Raw genomic sequence first — 18,298 nt, 5'->3', positions numbered from 1 at the left:
TGGGATGCTCAAATAGGTCGGGAGGTCACAGGTTACAGGCAGCACAGCGACTAACACAAGGGAAGCTACTTCTGAATCCTGCTCCGGGCTGTACTTACAGTATAAACGGATCAAGTACACTTACAAATCTAGGTGATTTTACATAATATTTTGTTGCTCTTTGTTAGGCAGCTTAACAGACTGACCAACAACGTGTCCCATATTGCTGCACAGTGTCCTGCCAGCGTCACTTGCTGGGAATAGCATTGCAGTGGCTGTCACAGAGACACGAATGACGCAAACATCCAAGGGTGAACTGGACTGCAGAATTAGCACAAGGACGCATTTCTCTCCTTCAGCAGTGGCAGTTTAGTGAGGTTTCGGAGGAGCACCGGAGCACAGAACCACCAGCGTTCAACATTTGTTCGCTGTTCTCAACATCAGACCAAACTGTGAGTCAAACTAATTTATAGCAAGATTAATTATGTCCGAAATCGTCCTTTCTGCATTTCATTAGCTCAGTAAAATACTACATATGGCCACTGATATGAGCGTTATGAAAGGAGTCAGACAGCAGGTCACTTCCTGCATAATGAGCATGAGTCTGACACTGCTTCCAGAAACTAATTACCATCTTTGTCTGAGAAACTGAATTTTAATATTCTTTGACCCCTTCAAAGTATATTTCATATTAAATATTCAGTACATTTCTTTGATAGCGTGTCATAGTTTGTCCTTGTCCGCTATGAGCTGGAATGTCTCTGTCACCTAAAACAATCTGTCATCTTTACCGAAAAATGAGCAAGAGAGAAGAGCATAGAGGGGAGCATTCAGCGAATTCCTTCAGATGGCTCCCTTTCAAACGTTTGAGCTTGGTTTACTTCTTGTACCACCAAAGTCACATGAGGCAACACTAGAACAACCTTTCAGTCTGAAGGAACAAGCAAGAACTGGGCTGATGTTTGGAGCTTTAACAACAGCCTGGTCAGCGTGCACCCTCTTACCTAAGGGTGGCCCCTACTTGTTCTGGAGGCCCATGGGGGTCTTGCAGGGTCCGCAGCTCACCTGTCCGCACGCTGAGCTCAGCCTTACAAGAGACCGAGCCCGCCAGGTTCTTCGCTGTGCAAGTGTAGACACCTGCGTCCTCCGGGCGTGTGTTGAGCACCACCAGCGAACACTCGTTGTCGTCATACACAAAGGTGAAGTGACTGCCCTCAGACACTAGGGTATCATCCTGAAGGGAGATATTACAGGACCGTTAAGAAGTAACTTCTCTCAGTCAGATTACACGTATAGCCCATGTATGTGAGCGCATCAATGGTTGAAAGTGGGTTATGATGTTTTACTCTGTGAAGTGGACCAACACAAGTAAAGAAGCTGATATTGACACACAATGTGTCCAGCGTAGCTCTAGTGCAGAGGTCAAGAGTTGCAGTGTTTCCCACAAAAAAAACACTCTTTCATGGCAGGGCAGCTCACCTTGTGATCACAGGGCTGAACCCTCCTCTGCTTCATGATGGAGACTGTCCCTCCCAAAGATGATCTACCTAGATCTTACAGAACTACAGCCAGGCTAATGTCTCCATGTTTACAGTCATCTTCCAGTGGCAGAGGCTCAGAGGCAAAATGAATCAACATATTGATCTGGAGGGGGGGTTGCGGTGGCGCAGTGGCTTGGACCAGGTCCTGCTCTCCGGTGGGTCTGGGTTTCGAGTCCCGCTTGGGGTGCCTTGCGACGGACTGGCATCCCGTTCTGGGTGTGTCCCCTCCCCCTCTAGCCCCATGCCCTGTGTTTCCGGGTTAGGCTCTGGCTCCCCGCAACCCCATATGGGACAAGTGGTTCAGATGGTGTGTGTGTGTATATCGAGTCGATTTCCAGAACTGCTTGTCCCATACGGGGTCACAGGGAACCGGAGCCTACCCGGTAACACAGGGCGCAAGGCCAGAGGGGGAGGGGACACACCCAGGACAGGACGCCAGTCCGTCGCAAGGCACCCCAAGCGGGACTCGAACCCCAGACCCACCGGACAGCAGGACCGTGGTCTAACCCACTGCGCCACCGCACCCCTTCTGCTGTGTGTGTATATTGATCTGGTATTTTCTCCAAGGTCACTTAAAATGTTAGGTTTGTACAGTAAGCCACTTACACCGATTTACCCATCTGTACAGTAAGGTAGTTTTAACTGTGGCAATTCAGGGTTAGACCTTTGATCAAGGGTACTACTGAAGGAGTGAGGGTTAGAGCACAAGATCTTCTAGCCGTAAGCTCCCAACTCTAACTCTAGTACTACCTGCTGCAACGCCAGCCATCTACTGCAGCTTTGCATCAAACATTTGTGGTGGTCTTTGACTATGTGGAGTGCGCCTGCAGTAAAACCAGTGCACATTACTTCTCCTTCCACACATTAGAAGCTTTGTCGCAGACCGGGAGCCTTGACAGGGACTAAATTCCCACACAAAGAGGAAACACACACCTTGTACCATAGGATGTCGGGAACGGGCTTCCCCTCGACGACCACGGCAAAACGAAGTGTCTCCCCGACGCGCGCATCAACATCCTCCATGATGGCCTCAAAGGTGGGTGGTGCTGCAGGATGAACAAGGAGGTCCTCAACACGATAAGAAAAGCACTGTCTGTATTCCAGGAAAATTTCTCGCAACGGTTTGTGGAAGAGACAGGAGAAGAACTGACCAGCCATTTCGAGGGCGAGGGTAACAGAGTCGCTGCCCAGCTGGTTGGTGGCCACGCAGACAAGCTGTCCCACATCACTGCTCTTCGCCTTGCAGATCTGTAGTGTGTGTTGGTCATCATCTGGCATGCTCATCTCAAACATGCCTGGTTTGTTGGCCAACAGCATCCCACCTCTGATCACAGGAAGCAGAGAGCAGGACAGATTATTTTCTCTGCCTTACAAAACACGTTAAACTGAGCTCCACCATCTTTGGACTGAACTTACAGAGAAAGGCAATGATTTAGCCGGTTTACATTTATATAGCAAACATTTTTTTCTTAATGGACTTGCAATATTATTTACACTGATTTCCCCATTTTTACAGCTGGGTCATTTTTACTCTATCAATTCACGTTAAGTACCTTGCTCAAGGATACTGCGGTAGGGGATGTGTTTGAACCTGGCTCCTTGGAGTAGCACTGACCACTGCACTACCTCACGATTTTGGCTGGCTGCTAAAAACTGACAACCATGTGGATTCAGTGGCAGACTGGACCACTTGCCTTTTCCAGGTGACTGTGGCCTGGACGTGGTTAAGCGTTACCGTTACGCTAACAGGCCGGTTTTCCACCATGTATACAATGTCTGGCTTGTCGATGATCACTGGTACTTCTTGAAGGTACGGACCTGTTAGAAATAACCTTGAAGTGACTCCTGCTGCATCTCCAAAAGGCTGCTTATTGAAATGCCACATAGGAGCTCCTGGAAAAGGCTCTTAATCCAAATAGCATCAGATGAACATCCAGACTCCAGAACAGGTATGATATAAACTTTAAAGCCAAATGAGTTACTTTGGATAAACAGTCTGGTAATCATAACATTGAAAGGTCCTGCTCTTCTACATACCTCTGTCTAAAAGCTGTAGAGCGTCCGTGGGAGGAGATGGCTTGCTGAACGCCTTGTTAGTCATAGACAGAACCCTGAAGAAGTACCGAACTCCCTTGGAGAGTGAAATGACTGTGTAGCAAGTACTCTTCAAACTGGAGGCGATAACAGTCCACTGGCTGGAACCATGGGCCTGCTGTTGTACAGCATACATCAAGGAGCCGGCATCTGAAATGAGACCAGTGTGTTACTGCTCTTTTGGGATGTGTGCTATTCTGGCGCTCAACACAGTTCAGCTTTACTGCTAAACGGGACTCAACGCAGGTCATTAAAGTTCAACCATTTTTCTGTAAAAAATATTTTGCAAAGTGATTCTCTGCTAAATTTGGAGGACTACCAGTAGTTAAACTACTGGTGACTTGTTTAGCATCGAAGGCTGAATGTGTTAAAATAGCCTGAAATGCACGTACAAAGTGTTTATAGAAAGACCCAACACTTGTGACTTGTGCAGTAGTTATGTAAATATCCGGGGTCTGTCAAGGGGTCAGGAATCCACAGAAGGATCGAGCATTCATTAGTGGGTCTGGAATCTATAAAAGGGTTCTGTACCTATAGATGGATCCAGTCTCTTGGGCTTGTTCCAGCGCAGGATGATGACCTTGCCAGTGATTGCCTCGACCACTGGAGCCCCATCGGGAGGATCTGGGAGGACATCTGAAAAGAGAAGCCACCTTAAACACATACACAATCACAAAGACTCAAGAATTTGCTAACTTTACCAACAAGTCTGCTCTCTATCACAGACATTAACGAGTTTACATCTCACAACCTGGACTGAGATTGTTCAGCTAGCACTTATACAAACTTCTTATAGCTATGCCCATGCTACTGTTATATAAAGTTTATATGTTTCTGAACATATTTCTTTAAAACTCCTGTGTTGCACTAGATGCACAATGCATGTGATGGCAATGGAAGGAGTGACATAGGAGTGACAGAGGACAGGAAGCATGTGATAACCTCTCACCTGTCACATACAGGTGTGCATAGCAGGTGGCCTTCCCCACCTTGTTAGAGATGACACTTTTGTAGACGCCACCATGGGCATGACAAGCTGAGCGGATCACCAGACTGTGGACATCCCGGTCTGTAAGAGAACATCAGCAAGAGTGACGTAGATCAAGAGGACATGCACATTACCCAGAAAGCTCGGTCTGTTTTGTGCCAACACTGTGATGGTGTCGCCTATTCTTTAGGGCTGACACCGGCCGATGGCAGGAGACTAACAAAGAATGAAGTCTTGAACAGACAGACATGCACTTATTGGCCATTTAAACATCTGCAAGGAATAGATCCAATGTAACCCATCAAGCTCCAGCGTCGGTCTCTGGCTGAGAATGTCCAGGAAACACCGGGCTAATGTTTGTGTAACATTCAATTTCCAGCGGAGGCCCGGCTCTCTTGTGTGAGACTGAAAATCCATTGGACACATGGGTTCCACCGGTTCTCTAAGATCAAAATTCCTCTGCTAATTGGGCCGCTTGCTGTTGACTTGATGCTCCACACCTTCAACTGATACCAGCGTATCTAAAGGGGCACAGATCAGGCTGCAGATACATCCAGCATGATGCAGACTCAAATTCAGTCAGCGCAGGACCAGTGTGGCATCTGCTCTATGTCTCCATTTGCTGGAGGAGGGAATAAAAGCACTGTGGCACCCTTACACTGCGTCATTTTTCTGTCATCCGTGCTTTCGATCTTGTGGCCATTGTGGAACCAGGTGATGGTGGGGTACGGTAGGCCGGCCACCTTGCATCTCAGCACGGCCTCCTTCCCTTCCACCACGTCGAGGTCATAGAGTGGCCTAACAAAGTCAGGCATGGAGAAGCGCTCCACCTCACTCTCCAGCACCTCTGGCTCCTCTGGGATGGAGGGCATCTTCTCTAGCCGCGCCCTGCGTACAGCAGAATGGAGAGAGAGGCTGAGAGATGAGGACGAGAAATTCTTCCTCACAACTGTGGGATCCATCTAGTGGGTTGATATTGCCACAAGTATTGGCACAGACGTCTTTCAAATAGAGCTGACATGGTTCATTTCATCATTTTAAATGTGACAAAGAGGCCATTACTTCTCACCATGACAGCAAAAGAAGCTGTGATCAAGAGTGTAAAGCCCTACCTACGTAAGCCCTGCACACGAAGGTGGCACTACCCTTAAACACAAAGTCTGGAGTGAAAGAGTAAAAATGAAACACATGAAGGGAAGAAAACAACTTCCCTGAGAGTGAAGCACACCGGTTTTGACTGCTACGCATACATCCTTCAAAAGTCAGGCACAAATACCACAGTCATGGTTACTGTAGTAGACAAGAGAGGTATGTAAGCGAGAGTTACATTTGAGAGGAGATGGTGAGTCTCGGCTCCTGGACGTAGAGTTCGGCAGATGTCTCAGCCTTCCCATGCTCGTTGAGCGCCACGGCTGTGTAAAGGCCCTCATCCTCAGAGGTGACGTGTAGGAGCACCAGTGAGTGACGACCTCCCTCCTGGAGGATGCGAACGCCGTCCGTGTCCGTTAGGGGGCAGTCTGGCGAAATCAAATACACGGTGAAATGTGAACCGCTGCATGCACTGTGATTTACTCTATTTCAGAAACTCTGCATACTGTGCTGAAATACAGTACAGAAGGAGTTGTTCTGAGACCATTCTGCTGGGACTTACGGAAGCTATCCGAGAAAAGAACACAGAACACAGGATGACCCTTCAGTTTAAACAAAATGTAAGTGCGGTCAGTGACGGAGAAGTGCTGATGTGGTCCTTAAACTGAACCATGGTTCATACCAAAATGGGTCCAGGTGACACTGGGTGGAGGGGTCCCGCTGACCTTGCAGTCAAAATGCGCGGTTCGACCCTCAATCACCTCCAGGACGTCCAGCTTGCGTGTGAACAGGGGTTCAATGGAGGGGATCACCTTGAGCCTGGCGCAGGACGTCAGCTCCTCTGAAGTTAGCAGGGTACAAGAGGTGTCAAAAGGTCCCTGTCAAAACCCTCCGCATTCAAAGGGAATATGTGGAAGCCCCCAGGCCAAGAATCTGGGTGGGGGAGCAGCTGGGAGACTCACCTCGGGCTGTGCTGAGCTTGCAGGTATAGGTACCGCTGTCATCCTCATGCACTGAGTTAAGCAACAGGCGGCACGTTCGCCCGTCAAAGTGCATCTTGCAGTTTAACAGTGCCGGCTGGATCAGCTTCCCATCCGATAACCAGTCCACATCGACGTCAGATGGACCCTTCACGTGGCACTCAAACTGGGCCGACTCGCCCGCTTTCACAGTCACGTCCGTCAGGTTACGGGTGATGCTCAGGTTCGAGTCCTCAGAGGGTGATGGGGCTGATGGGACATTGTATTACAATCCATATACAGTGCCGCTGTACATCTAATATAGATATGAAAATATAGGCATCACTGTAATGTCACATTAAGATGGAACTTTGCACGAGGGATTGGATTCATAGTTGGTCTTGCATGTAGATACACCAGTATGCAGGCTGGTATTAACAGTACTGCGGTTTACCCTGCTGCGGGGATGTGAATGGTTGCTGCTATCAGTTGTGCTTCAATAAGATGAGTTTATACAACCTGCTCACTTGATCCCATCCCATTGTTACTCCTACAGACCATCTCCCTGCTGCTCTCCACCTTTATCTCCAAGATCATCAACTCCTCGCTCTCTTCTGGCTACTTCCCATCTGCCTTTAAAACTGCTCTCATTTCACCTCTGGTAAAGAAACCCTCTCTGGGTCCCAACTCAGTCCAAAACTACAGGTTAATCTCTTTCCTCTCCTTCCTGTCTAAAACTCAGGAGCGGGCAGCCTGTGATCAATTATCTGAATTCCTCACCCGGAATTCCTTGATGGATATCAGTATGGATTCAAAGTTGGTCACTCCATAGAGACGGCGCTCCTGGCAATGTTTGATACTCTCCAGTCAGCTAGAGCTGCCTCCCTCTCCTCGGTCCTCATCCTCCTCGATCTGTCTGCAGCGCTCGACACAGTTAACCACTGGATTCTACTCTCCTCTCTTAGTCAGCTTGGGATCGAAGGAGCGGCACTAAGACGGTTTGAGTCCTACATATCTGACAGATCCTATCAAGTGGTCTGGCGGGACTCCTGTTCTTCGCCTCTGCCTCTCTCAACTGATGTCCCACAGGGCTCAGTACTAGGCCCTTTGCACTTCTCGATCTACACCTCCTCCCTTGGCCCAGTTATAGCCTCCCATGGGTTCAAATACCACTGCTAACCTGATGATACCCAGGTCTTCCTCTCCTTTCCACCTGGAGCATCCCACATTTCCACGCACATCGCTGCCTGCCTGTCGGACATCTCTTCATGGATGTCTGATCACAACCTCCAACTCAACCTCTCCAAAATAGAGATCCTACACCTCCCAGCTGGTTGGTCCTCCTGTCACGATCTCTTGATCAAAGTGGACAACTCACTCATTTTCCTACCTCCTCGGCTACGAGTCTGGAAGTGGCTATTTACTCAAGTCTGTCCTTCTCTCAGCACATCGAAGCCACAACCCAGACCTGCAGATACATCCTGCATAACATCCGCAAGATCCGTCCTCACCTCACAACTGACTCTGCCCAACTACTTGTCCAGGCCATGGTGATATCCCATCTGGATACTACTCTCTTCTGTGTGGCCTTCCTGCTACTGCCATCAAAACTCTACAGCTGATACAGAACTCTGCTGCTGCCCAAGTTGTGTTTGACATGCTAAAGAGTTCCCATGTATCTCCTCTACTCGTTTCTCTGCACTGGCTTCCTATAGCTGCCCGGGTCAAATTTACGATCCTGGTTATAGTCTCTAAATGCATCAGTAGATCTGCTCCCAGCTAACCAGACTGCTACGCTCTTCCCCATCTGCCCGTTTGGTGGTGCCATGCGTAAAAAGTAAAGCACAGCGGTTCTCTGTTCTCTCTCCGTTGTGGTGGAACGACTTCCCCCCTCACTCAGAACTGCTGAATCTACGTCCACATTTAAAAAGGGTCTGAAAACTCACCTCTTCCACACTCACTCTGTCCATGATCTCTTAAGTTCATGTAAAGTGTAAATGTTCATGCATTATAACTTTAAGATGATGCCCGAATAAACCTTAACGCAGCTATTTCTGTAATGTACATAAATGTTTGTGTATCTCAAAAAAATTTTAGTAGGAAGGTGATCAGGAATCATCGATATTCTGAGTTTTATGCAGCTACTCCTGTGATGTACATTGATTCATATGGCGGAAAGAAACTAACTCTACTGAAGAATCACACGTCTGCAACTATGTCTCTCTTTCTCTTAATGTAATGCACAAATTGTATTTTCTATGAGATGTGTGTTGCTTTGGAGAAAAGCATCCACTAAATGAACAAATGTAAATGTAAGAGTGACAATGACGGGAAATGACATTTTCTTCATTTTTGCCCACAGCCATACACCCACACATTCCCCTTCGTATTTTTTGTCACTGACTGTTCACTCAGCCATCGGTCTTCCTCTAATGTGCCCTTAGGTGAGGGTGATGGGATCCAGGCACTCGATGTAGACTTCATGAAGGCTAAGGTGTGCGTTCGGAGGGGTCACACAAGGGGCTTTGTTCAAAAGAGCTCATGCTCAAGAGCTGTGCCAATGCCCTTTGGGGTGCCTGGACCCTGGAGTTTGTGTGACAGGACAGGAGTGCCGCCACACACCAAACCGTGACCAACAGAGACCATTTTTTCCATTTATATTTAGTTAAGGCATAGGTGGTGTGAAGTGCATCCTTTCCATGTGTGTCTCTAACTGGCTGCTGGGACACCATCTCCAACCCACCCCCTGCTTGGATTGTTCCTCAAGGGAACCTGCTCTTTCCCTCCTGAGAGGCTCGGACGCGGAGCTGGTAAGGAGAAGGCGAGGTCGGTCTCCATTGTGAGGAGTCCCTGCGAGCTCTTTGAGCAGAAGGAGCCGGTAGGCGCCCTGGTACCAGAAACATCACGTGGATGTGACAAGGATGACAGGGGATGTGTGAGGTTGTAGGGACACTAATGTCCCCAGATGGGAAACAGAGTCTGTTCAGGACCGATCAGCTGTCATCAAGAGCAATGACTATGTGTGGAGGTCATGTGGCCTCCGATTAGCACCCACCCCAAAAAAACAACATTCTACTATGTCAGGGAATGGAAAATCTCTATTTTACAGCCAGAAACAGAGATCAATCAAAGGCGGGCCTGACCTTTGACCTCCAGCTGGCAGTCACACTGCTTTGTCCCGTATTCATTGATGATCTTGCAGGTGTAAATGCCGGCGTCTGACTTCTGAGCAGACGGGATGCTCATCTCGAAGCTGCCGTCCTCCACGTCCCGCACAGTGTGTCTTCCCTCCGGTTTTATCGCCACCCTGTCTTTGAGCCTGCAGCCGGGAGGAGCCTGTTTGAACACGTTTGTCTGTCACAGCAACAGGTTAATCCGAGAGTGTGTGCACCTTCTTCAGAGGACGTTCACATTTGAGATTAAAGGAGCCAAGCTGAGAGGGTTTTGTTAGAAACCCACCTGAGAGAATTACGGGAAAGTGAAGCACAAGCGGTTACGAGCCCCTCGGGACACTGAGGACCTACCAGTGGACGACAGGCTTTGGGTGACCGTGTGTCCGGACAGACATGGTCACCTGCTGTCCCTCAGTCACCACCTGGTCCCTCAAAGTTACCTGTTCAAAAGCAGTACAGTTTTGCTGAGAATGGATGCTGCTGCGAAAGGAGGCAAGGCTCCATGGGGAACACGAGTGTCAAGGCCGGTCTTCGTACAGCTGCGCTAAGCAACCGGTCTGTGAAAAAACCCTCCTGAGCCGAATTCCACGTGAATCTCAGACGGAGCTCCGCCGCATCGAACATCAACCGCAGTGGCTCCTCTCCACATTAAAGGCTTCACCACCTGTTTCACTGTTGCTATAGTAACAAGGGCAGGCAAAAATTGCGGGGGTACCTGGAATGAGGGGGGCTCTCTGAAACGCGTGTCAGTAACCCTCTGAGGTTCGGGCCTCAGGTGCGGCCCCCCCCCGAGCTCCATAGCCTCTTCCGGAGGGCTGAGCTTCTCCGCGTCGGAGCTGACAGTGCTGCTGGTCTCCGCAGGGGTGTCGGGGGTCCCTCGCTGGTCCTGGGTGGGCTCTGGCCAACAGATGCGCACACACATATAGACAAACAGAGGAAAGGGGACTGAAATACAGCGCACAATATTTTGAGGCTCAATGGGAAACACAGGACACAATTCAGACTTGTACTCTAGTAAAAGCTTGATAACTTTCTCTTTCTTCTCAGTTTACAGGAATGGCTATCTGTGCAGTGTGAGTCTGAGCGAAGGAGTGTGTGTGTGAATGGCCAGCTGTGAGCTGGTGTCCATCCAGGATGTGCTCTGGCTATGCCTCTGGGATAGGCTCTGGAGCACCGTGACCCAGGTTGCAGATGGACAGACAGATTCAAAATGAACATGAGCAAAGACAGAAGAGGGGACTGCTGCTTGTGAGCAGGGCACACAGGAAAGCGGAAGTTCTGAGGGCCCAGCTTGTCCGGCTCTGATGGTAACTGTTGGCGAACAGCGCTGAGGGTCACAGAGAATCCAGTACGAGGAGCACAGGAACACAAGGGAGTCACCGCAGAGCCTGGAGCCCAACGCAGACTGAAAAAGAGTCACCACCATGACCCTGATGCAGGGAATCTGGAGCATACCAGACACGGGGGTTGGTGTGTGAGTAACCAGGACTCACCTGTGGGACCTCACGTTGTACAGAGGCACCTTTATACTGTAAACAGCTTTAGAGGAAAGTGTCACATAAATGTTTCCATTACTTATCGACCTTCTTCCAGTAAAAAAAGTGACTTCCACTCTAAGTACAGGTTCATACACTGAGCTGATTACACCGGGTCATTTTTATTGTAGCAGTTCAGGGTTAGTGTTTGTACCAAGGGTAGCACAACGGGAGGTGGGACTGAACCCTTCAGACTGCACTACAATAGCACTGACCGCTACGCCAGTGTAGTAGTGACCACAGCACTTGCACCGAAAGCAGAACACACACAACACGCGACGGTCACATGACTGCGAGACCATGCTCACGGAACCGGACACACAGTTCACAACACCATCACACAGAAGATGCCGGTGGATTTGAGCTGAGCTCAGTGGGTCTGTCGTACAGCAGACGAGCATGAAGCGTGAACATCTACAGCAGAACCCAAGACGCTTACGGGAAACCGAAAGGCTCTTGTGGCTTTGCACAACTGGCGTGTGGGGGACTTTGGATCAGCTCGCTGGAGAAACATGCAGCAGTGATGACCCGACGCTCGCCATTTGATCAGCTTAACCCAAAGTTGACCAAGGTCTGATCTGCAGCTCTGAACCACTTTGGCTTTGCTCAGCGTTGTGTGACCACGAGGAAGGATCTCGCCTGCTTGTAATTAGCAGGACACGAAGGCCGGGAGGAGCCCGACTTACCTGGCCCTACATCGCTGTTCCCGGGAAGCCTGTTCGCCGAATGGAGCCGTGCGCCTCTGCCACGCGTCACACCCCAGCTGCATTTGTGTCAACTTGACGGCAGCGACACAAACGTCCCCCGGGGATGGACCACCGACCCGTACCGTGGACTGCAGAAAGCCTCTTCCATTCGAGAGTCCTGTCATTCGCGGCCTTGGCTCCCTCTCTCCCTCCTCTTTCCCTCCCTCCCTCCCTCCCTCGCTCACTTGCTCGCTCACTCCCTCTCTCCCCTCTCCTACACAGCTGCTGCACCGAGGAAAAGAAACATCCAGCAGTGATTTGGTCTCTTAAAACGCAGCTTCTCGCTCTTCCATCCAAACTCACGAAAGCTTAAAGGCACGTCTCACGATAAGAATCGATACGGAGCCGCAGGAGTGCCTCCTCTGGCACAGACACACGCCGGAGCTTCGTGGAGTGTGAAGATCAGCAGGGCCCGTGTGTGTGTGTGTGTGTGTGTGTGTGTGTGTGTGTGTGTGTGCGTGCGCCACATTTATGCAAAATCCCAGGAACTGCACTATAATTAAGTAACAGAGCTCATCATTGAGAGTGTGCAGCGAATCCACACACCACAGTGCCTGACCCACCGAGTTGCTCCACTCACTCACACAGTGAGAAATGAAACAGATTACAGTTACTGGAGGGAACGAAGAGCACTATAAATACCAGAGTATGGGCTGCCCTAATAAGGTAAAGCATCCCCTTCTCCTGGCGCCTGGCATACAGTAAGCAGAAGGAGCAGCAGCAGCAGAAGACGTCTAAGGACCAAGGTGCAAAACTCAATAACAGCAGTCTAATGGTAATAACATATCAATAAGTATCGAGCTCCTCGACGGTGGATTTCACTGAAACGCACATATAGTAAAGTGCAAACTGATGCAAACTGATGCTGGAACGTCTTCTCTGACAATGTAAACAATGCTTTTGCTACCTTTGTTGTTTTAGTCATCCGTATCATTTCAATAACCGCTGGTCCTGAGCAGGGTCACGGTGGACTGGAGCCTATCCAGGATACAAGGGACGTAGGACCGGGGTGGGGGATTCGATCCAGTCCATCGCAGGATTCTAGTCTTTTCGTGCTTAATGTGCTTGCCTTTCATTTTCTGCTGTTGTTTTCTGCACTCGTCGTGGCTTTTCGAGCTTTACCGTCCAGTGTGAACACACAAACACCTTCTATCTTTCAAAGGCAACACTCACTCCTTTGGTGATGCCAGTTTACTCATCCTTCAGACCTGCCCAGCCTTCTAGGAGTCGCTTTCAGCTACTGGGCAGATCTGACCCTCAGTACGAATTCAGCAAGAAGGCCTCTTTCTCCAGCCCACCGCTTCTGCACATTCAAACATCACACACACTGGTGTTTATTTCATCTTGCCGCACTTTGCACAACCCCCCTGTACGGCGCTGCACGAAGGGCCCTTCCAGACAGAGAGACGAAAGCGTGGACCTTAACAAGAAACGCAGCGTTAGTGAAGGCCTGCGAATGCTCTGGTGTCACCATTAAACTGCATGTGCTGCTTTTATTCATGTGGTGCCCAGCGTGGCATTAACAGCTGAAGGGTTGCATTTAGCCTCTGCGTTGCTATGGTAACTATCATCTGCAGCCAGAACACACCGCTTGAGGCTTTGTGTGGTTGAGACGGCCACTGGTGCAGAACGGACGCTGTCCGGCACTTCACATGGGGTCTTTGTCCTGCGTCAGCTGTGTGTGCAGGGAGTGAGCTTCAGGTGATCTCAGTGCTCTGCTCTCAGTGCGATGGACTCTGCTCTCTAGTTCCTGCAGTGGAAGTTACCGGAACGGCCCAGCCGTGAACTCCCAGCTATCATCTAGATTGATGGTTGTGCCCGTAGAGATCCACTCATGAGGACAAAAACAAAGCTGTAGAATCACCTTCTTTGGCACTCAAAGCATCTCCCTACGACAGCCAGGAGCTCTTGTTACAGATCTTTTCCCTCATTCCTTCCTTCATGCTCACCTGCTCTGATGGAAGAAGCAGCAGTGCTGTGCTCCACAGCAGTCCTGTTGATGGCCATCTCTGGGTACGTCACGGCGTCGCCCTCATCCATCTGTTTTATTGGCACCGAGCGCTTCTCACCCTCCGATTTGACCATGTGAGCGGAGCCGCTCTTTATCGCAACGTCACCCTTGTTCCAGGTAACTGAAAGAGGAGACAGGTGTGTCAGTTCTCTTCACTCACTCCTTCTTGTGCAGGTTGAGTGAAGAGGAGACCCTCAGTGATTTTTTGTTTTACAGGGTTACACACACAACCATCTTACTGTCTTAAGACTGAAGTAAATCTCTAGGAGTTAATGCTACTTAAACAAGTGAGGATCTCATGCTAATTCATTTGGAACATAGGCTCCACACCACAAAGGCCTAGATAAGGTCTCAATGAGTCCAAAATGCAGCTCTGCCCTGTGGGCTGTGAACCAAAAAATGACAGGGAAAGGTCACAGAGGGAGGAGCCGCTTGCCTTCTGGGGCCGACGTTCCACCGACGACACGCTCGAACTGAACCTCAGAGCCGGCCAACATCACCGTGTCCTGAAAGGAGGGCTCAAACACGGTGGCCTCAGAGGAGTCCTGCCCCGCAGCAACACACAAGACTTCTGAGGAGTCTATGGAAATTCACAAACCAAATGGAGTAAGCAATCGTTCGGGTGCCCAAAGCTCACCCAAGTGTCACTGAACTGAGTGAAATTAGTGATTGATTAGATTCATTATTGACATGCTCTCTCTGCTCATATCCCACTTCAGAATGAGAAAAAGTTTGAACCACAAAAGTAAGTAAATCAATAAAGAGAAGCAAAAGATACAGTGACAAACCCAATGGTCACCTGGTTGGGTATAGGAGGCCTTTTCTTTGGTCCTCTGAACTCCTCTCCCCTCACTGGGTATAAGGACCTCCTCTTCTTCCTCCATAGATTCTTCTTCTACAGCAATTGTGGGGACTGGAAACCTGGGTTCTGGACACACAGATGTCACTTCTACCTCCATCTTCTCCTCCTCTGAAGAGGGGCTGGGACCTTGGGAGGGAGGTCTTGTGAGCCTTGGGGGCTTCAGTGGTGCTTGGCCATGGGAGATGGCCTTCTGCTCCAGCAGGCTGCTCGGCATCTTCTCAGTCCTCCTGAGTGCTTCTTTTTTCAGTGGGAGGTGACCAGGTTCCTGACCTCTGGAAGCATGAGGAGTCTCTGCTAGAGAAAAGGCCTCCACAGCCGGACTGCTCTTCTCCACCTGTTGCTGCTCACATGACTCAATGAGTGGCACTGCTTTGGGAAAGATGGATTTCTCTCCAAACCTGCTCACCGTTATGCTGCTCACCGGATGCTTCCTGGTTTCGGTCTGCAGCTGCTCCTCATCCAGCCACTCTTGTGCTGATGGCATTCGCTCTTTGTGCTGCTCTTTCTGTTCCTGCTCCTGCTCCTGCTGTTGCTTGATTCGCTCTCTGTCTTGGAGCTTCTGGATCACTTGTGGTGGGATGGGTTCAAGCTTGCGCAGAGGTTGCCTTCCCCTCTGGGAGAGATGCTCAGTGGAGAAAGATTTCCTCATGTGGGACTTCCCCACCATCTCCTTGATCCGCTGCAGCTCCTCTGTGAACTTGTTCTCAATCTCCTGAACCTTTTGGGAGTAACGGGGCCTGTCTTCCAAGGAGGCCGCCCTTTGGCGGAACGAGGACCTCCTCTGGGTGGCGTCTGCCTTCAGGGCCTCCCTTAGGTCCTCCTTGGAGCTCTCCCTGGAGAAACCCAACCGACTCCCCCCTTCGTCCGATTCAACAGATGGAGCTCGATGAAATCCTGCCCAGGAGCGTCCGGAAATGGACCCCTCACCCTCCGCGTGGTCAATGCTTCTGCGGCGCTCTTCAAAGATTCGTACCCTCTCAAAGAGCTTGGAGCTCATTCGAGTAGGCTTGGGCGATGAGCGGTGTGACAGGTCCTTCTTAGAGCACTCACTGACTGGTGTCTGAGGACGAGAGCCCTGGGTGCTACTCTGAGACATGCCTGAAGGTTTGGGGTGCCTTATCTTCTCCTCAAAGTCTTCTGGAACTGTGTCTTGATAGTCTGATGGAACAACTGGTTTCTTGCGAGGGGAGAGGGAGGCAACAGGGGTTAACCCCGTGCTGACGGGCCCTGGAAATGATGTGGTGGGGAGACTAATTTGGGGAGAGGGGAGAGTGGGAGTTGGGCAAACCTGCCTCTGACCTTCACTCAGAACTTCTCCAGTCTGGCTCCTGAAAGAAGGTGTTTACAGGGAAATGTGCTGTTAGAGCGCCAGTTCCCTGAAGGAAGAGCCCAGCTGTGCCGAGGGAGACAGGGGGCAGAGGATAGAGGGCGCAGAGCCTCTCTTTCTGGTATCTGTGGTTTGAAGAGGGTGATTTTAAAGGGGTTTTGAGATGAGGGACTTTTAATGTGGACATGTGATAGGAAAGCATTTGTATATTTAGAGAGGGATTTGGAAAAGGGATCCAACTGATATAAATAGATGCATGAATATGATACCATTATAACTGCATTTTTGGAACGTACGTGCTACAAAACAGCATTGTTGTGTTGTAATATTATTAAAAATGTGTTTGCAAAATTAAACTCTTATCAAATACAGCAGCATGGCACAAGTTGAGGTGTAAAGAACAGAAGAGTATGAATGAAGGCACCAGTAAACAATGGAGAACAGAAATGGGAAAAGAAATGGGAATGAATGTCTCTGCTCCTCCAGGTGACAGGGATCCTCTAGGGCCGAATATGGAGTTTAAACCCTGCCAGCCTTTTCCCTCCAACACAACTGGACAACAACAGAGGACATCAGCAAATAGAAACAACATAAAGTGAAGCGTGCAGATAAACTCGAATCGTGGACCTGATAAAAAGTGGTTGTACTGGATCCTCAGTTTGTAAACCCAGTTGGGCCTGGAAGTCTGTTCATAACTCGATTGGTTTGTAAATGCAAGTCCTATGTCAAAAAAGTGTAATAGTAGAGGATTTATTCACTGGCTAGGCTCTGTCTAAATGTGAGACACAGCTTTAGGGAATGAAAAAATACTTAAAGACTTATTTTAATGTTTGTATTAGCGTTGAACTACATTAGAATTAAAACTCATTTTAAATGACTGAAAATGAAAATATACTATGTCCACAAACTCCCATCCAGTGCAGATTAGTGGTTTATTTGTCCCATAAACATGAAGAAAATTCCTTTTATTGTTATTGACCTCGTTATCATTGCTAAGGGTTGAATTAATCCCGTCCCGCATTCATAATCTGTCCGGGTGCGTTTTGCTGCCAACTAATGACCGTTTGCTGAAATGCAGGTGCCATTCGTTCCGGAACACACACACACATTTTCAGAACCGCTTGTCCCATACGGGGTCGCGGGGAACCGGAGCCAACCCGGTAACACAGGGCGTAAGGCCGGAGGGGGAGGGGACACACCCAGGACGGGACGTCGGTCCGTCGCAAGGCACCCCAAGCGGGACTCGAACCCCAGACCCACCGGAGAGCAGGACTGCGGTCCAACCCACTGCACCACCGCACCACCGCACCCCCTTTGTCGTTCCGGAACAAATTGTCGAAAATACGTAAGTGAAGAAAACACAAATAAAAATAAGCAAAGCGGAAAATGTTCGCAACCTTTAATAAGCAACAGGATCCAGCGCAGTTACTTACGCACATGCAGCCCGTCACGCAACCTTGCAGGATTATTTTGGGAGTTGCGCCGAACGCCTGGTCCACGACCCATACAGCACACGCTCAGCGGCAGCTGCTCACAGTGACGTCACGCACCACCCGATTCGTGGCGCGAAGGCGGACTCAAGCACCGTAGCGTTGAAAAGCGCATGCAAATAGCAAGACGCTTTACATGTTTATCTGCTTCTTACTGGCCTGCTGATGCACGTGAGCGAAGGGCCATAGGCTGGCCGGCTCTTTACATCGCCGCAGATGTTCTGAACCTTACGGCACGGCTGTGAACATCGAACCCTCGACCAGGACAACCGTTTTCAGTTCCACCTCCGTCAGTAATGTGCGCGTGAGTGCGTGCAAAAGCAAATGGTGCACGTGTGCAGCTGTGGAAAATGGGAGCAGGGGGATGCCGAGCACTGGGGGACTGGGGGACTGGGGGACTGGAGGGTCCCCTCCTCAGTGCCTCGCACTCGCAGCAATACGCAAGGAACCAGCAGCTGGAGCTCGGCAACACCGGGAGGGGAAGGGGACTCCAGCAAACCACAG

General features: G+C 49.8%; 1 protein-coding gene across 2 annotated transcripts in view; it reads right to left on the bottom strand.

Annotated features, from left to right (window-relative positions):
• Positions 1 to 18,298, bottom strand: part of LOC108928742 (striated muscle preferentially expressed protein kinase-like) — a 48,366-nt gene that overhangs the window by 13,284 nt on the left and 16,784 nt on the right. For both annotated transcript variants that reach the window (XM_029257016.1, XM_029257017.1), the window contains exons 4-20: positions 14,915 to 16,305; positions 14,552 to 14,695; positions 14,054 to 14,236; positions 10,539 to 10,720; positions 10,175 to 10,263; positions 9,794 to 9,969; positions 6,654 to 6,920; positions 6,374 to 6,532; positions 5,930 to 6,119; positions 5,261 to 5,490; positions 4,564 to 4,683; positions 4,146 to 4,250; positions 3,558 to 3,764; positions 3,215 to 3,338; positions 2,672 to 2,844; positions 2,454 to 2,566; positions 1,045 to 1,213 (exon numbers count right to left, since the gene is read on the bottom strand). In XM_029257016.1, the coding sequence (XP_029112849.1) occupies positions 1,045 to 1,213; positions 2,454 to 2,566; positions 2,672 to 2,844; positions 3,215 to 3,338; positions 3,558 to 3,764; positions 4,146 to 4,250; positions 4,564 to 4,683; positions 5,261 to 5,490; positions 5,930 to 6,119; positions 6,374 to 6,532; positions 6,654 to 6,920; positions 9,794 to 9,969; positions 10,175 to 10,263; positions 10,539 to 10,720; positions 14,054 to 14,236; positions 14,552 to 14,695; positions 14,915 to 16,305 (4,022 nt within the window). The remainder of the gene's footprint in view (positions 1 to 1,044; positions 1,214 to 2,453; positions 2,567 to 2,671; positions 2,845 to 3,214; positions 3,339 to 3,557; positions 3,765 to 4,145; positions 4,251 to 4,563; positions 4,684 to 5,260; positions 5,491 to 5,929; positions 6,120 to 6,373; positions 6,533 to 6,653; positions 6,921 to 9,793; positions 9,970 to 10,174; positions 10,264 to 10,538; positions 10,721 to 14,053; positions 14,237 to 14,551; positions 14,696 to 14,914; positions 16,306 to 18,298) is intronic.

Source organism: Scleropages formosus, chromosome 12, assembly GCF_900964775.1.
Source record: "Scleropages formosus chromosome 12, fSclFor1.1, whole genome shotgun sequence".
Classification (NCBI taxonomy): Eukaryota; Metazoa; Chordata; class Actinopteri; order Osteoglossiformes; family Osteoglossidae; genus Scleropages; species Scleropages formosus.
This window is presented reverse-complemented; position numbering and strand designations above follow the sequence as displayed.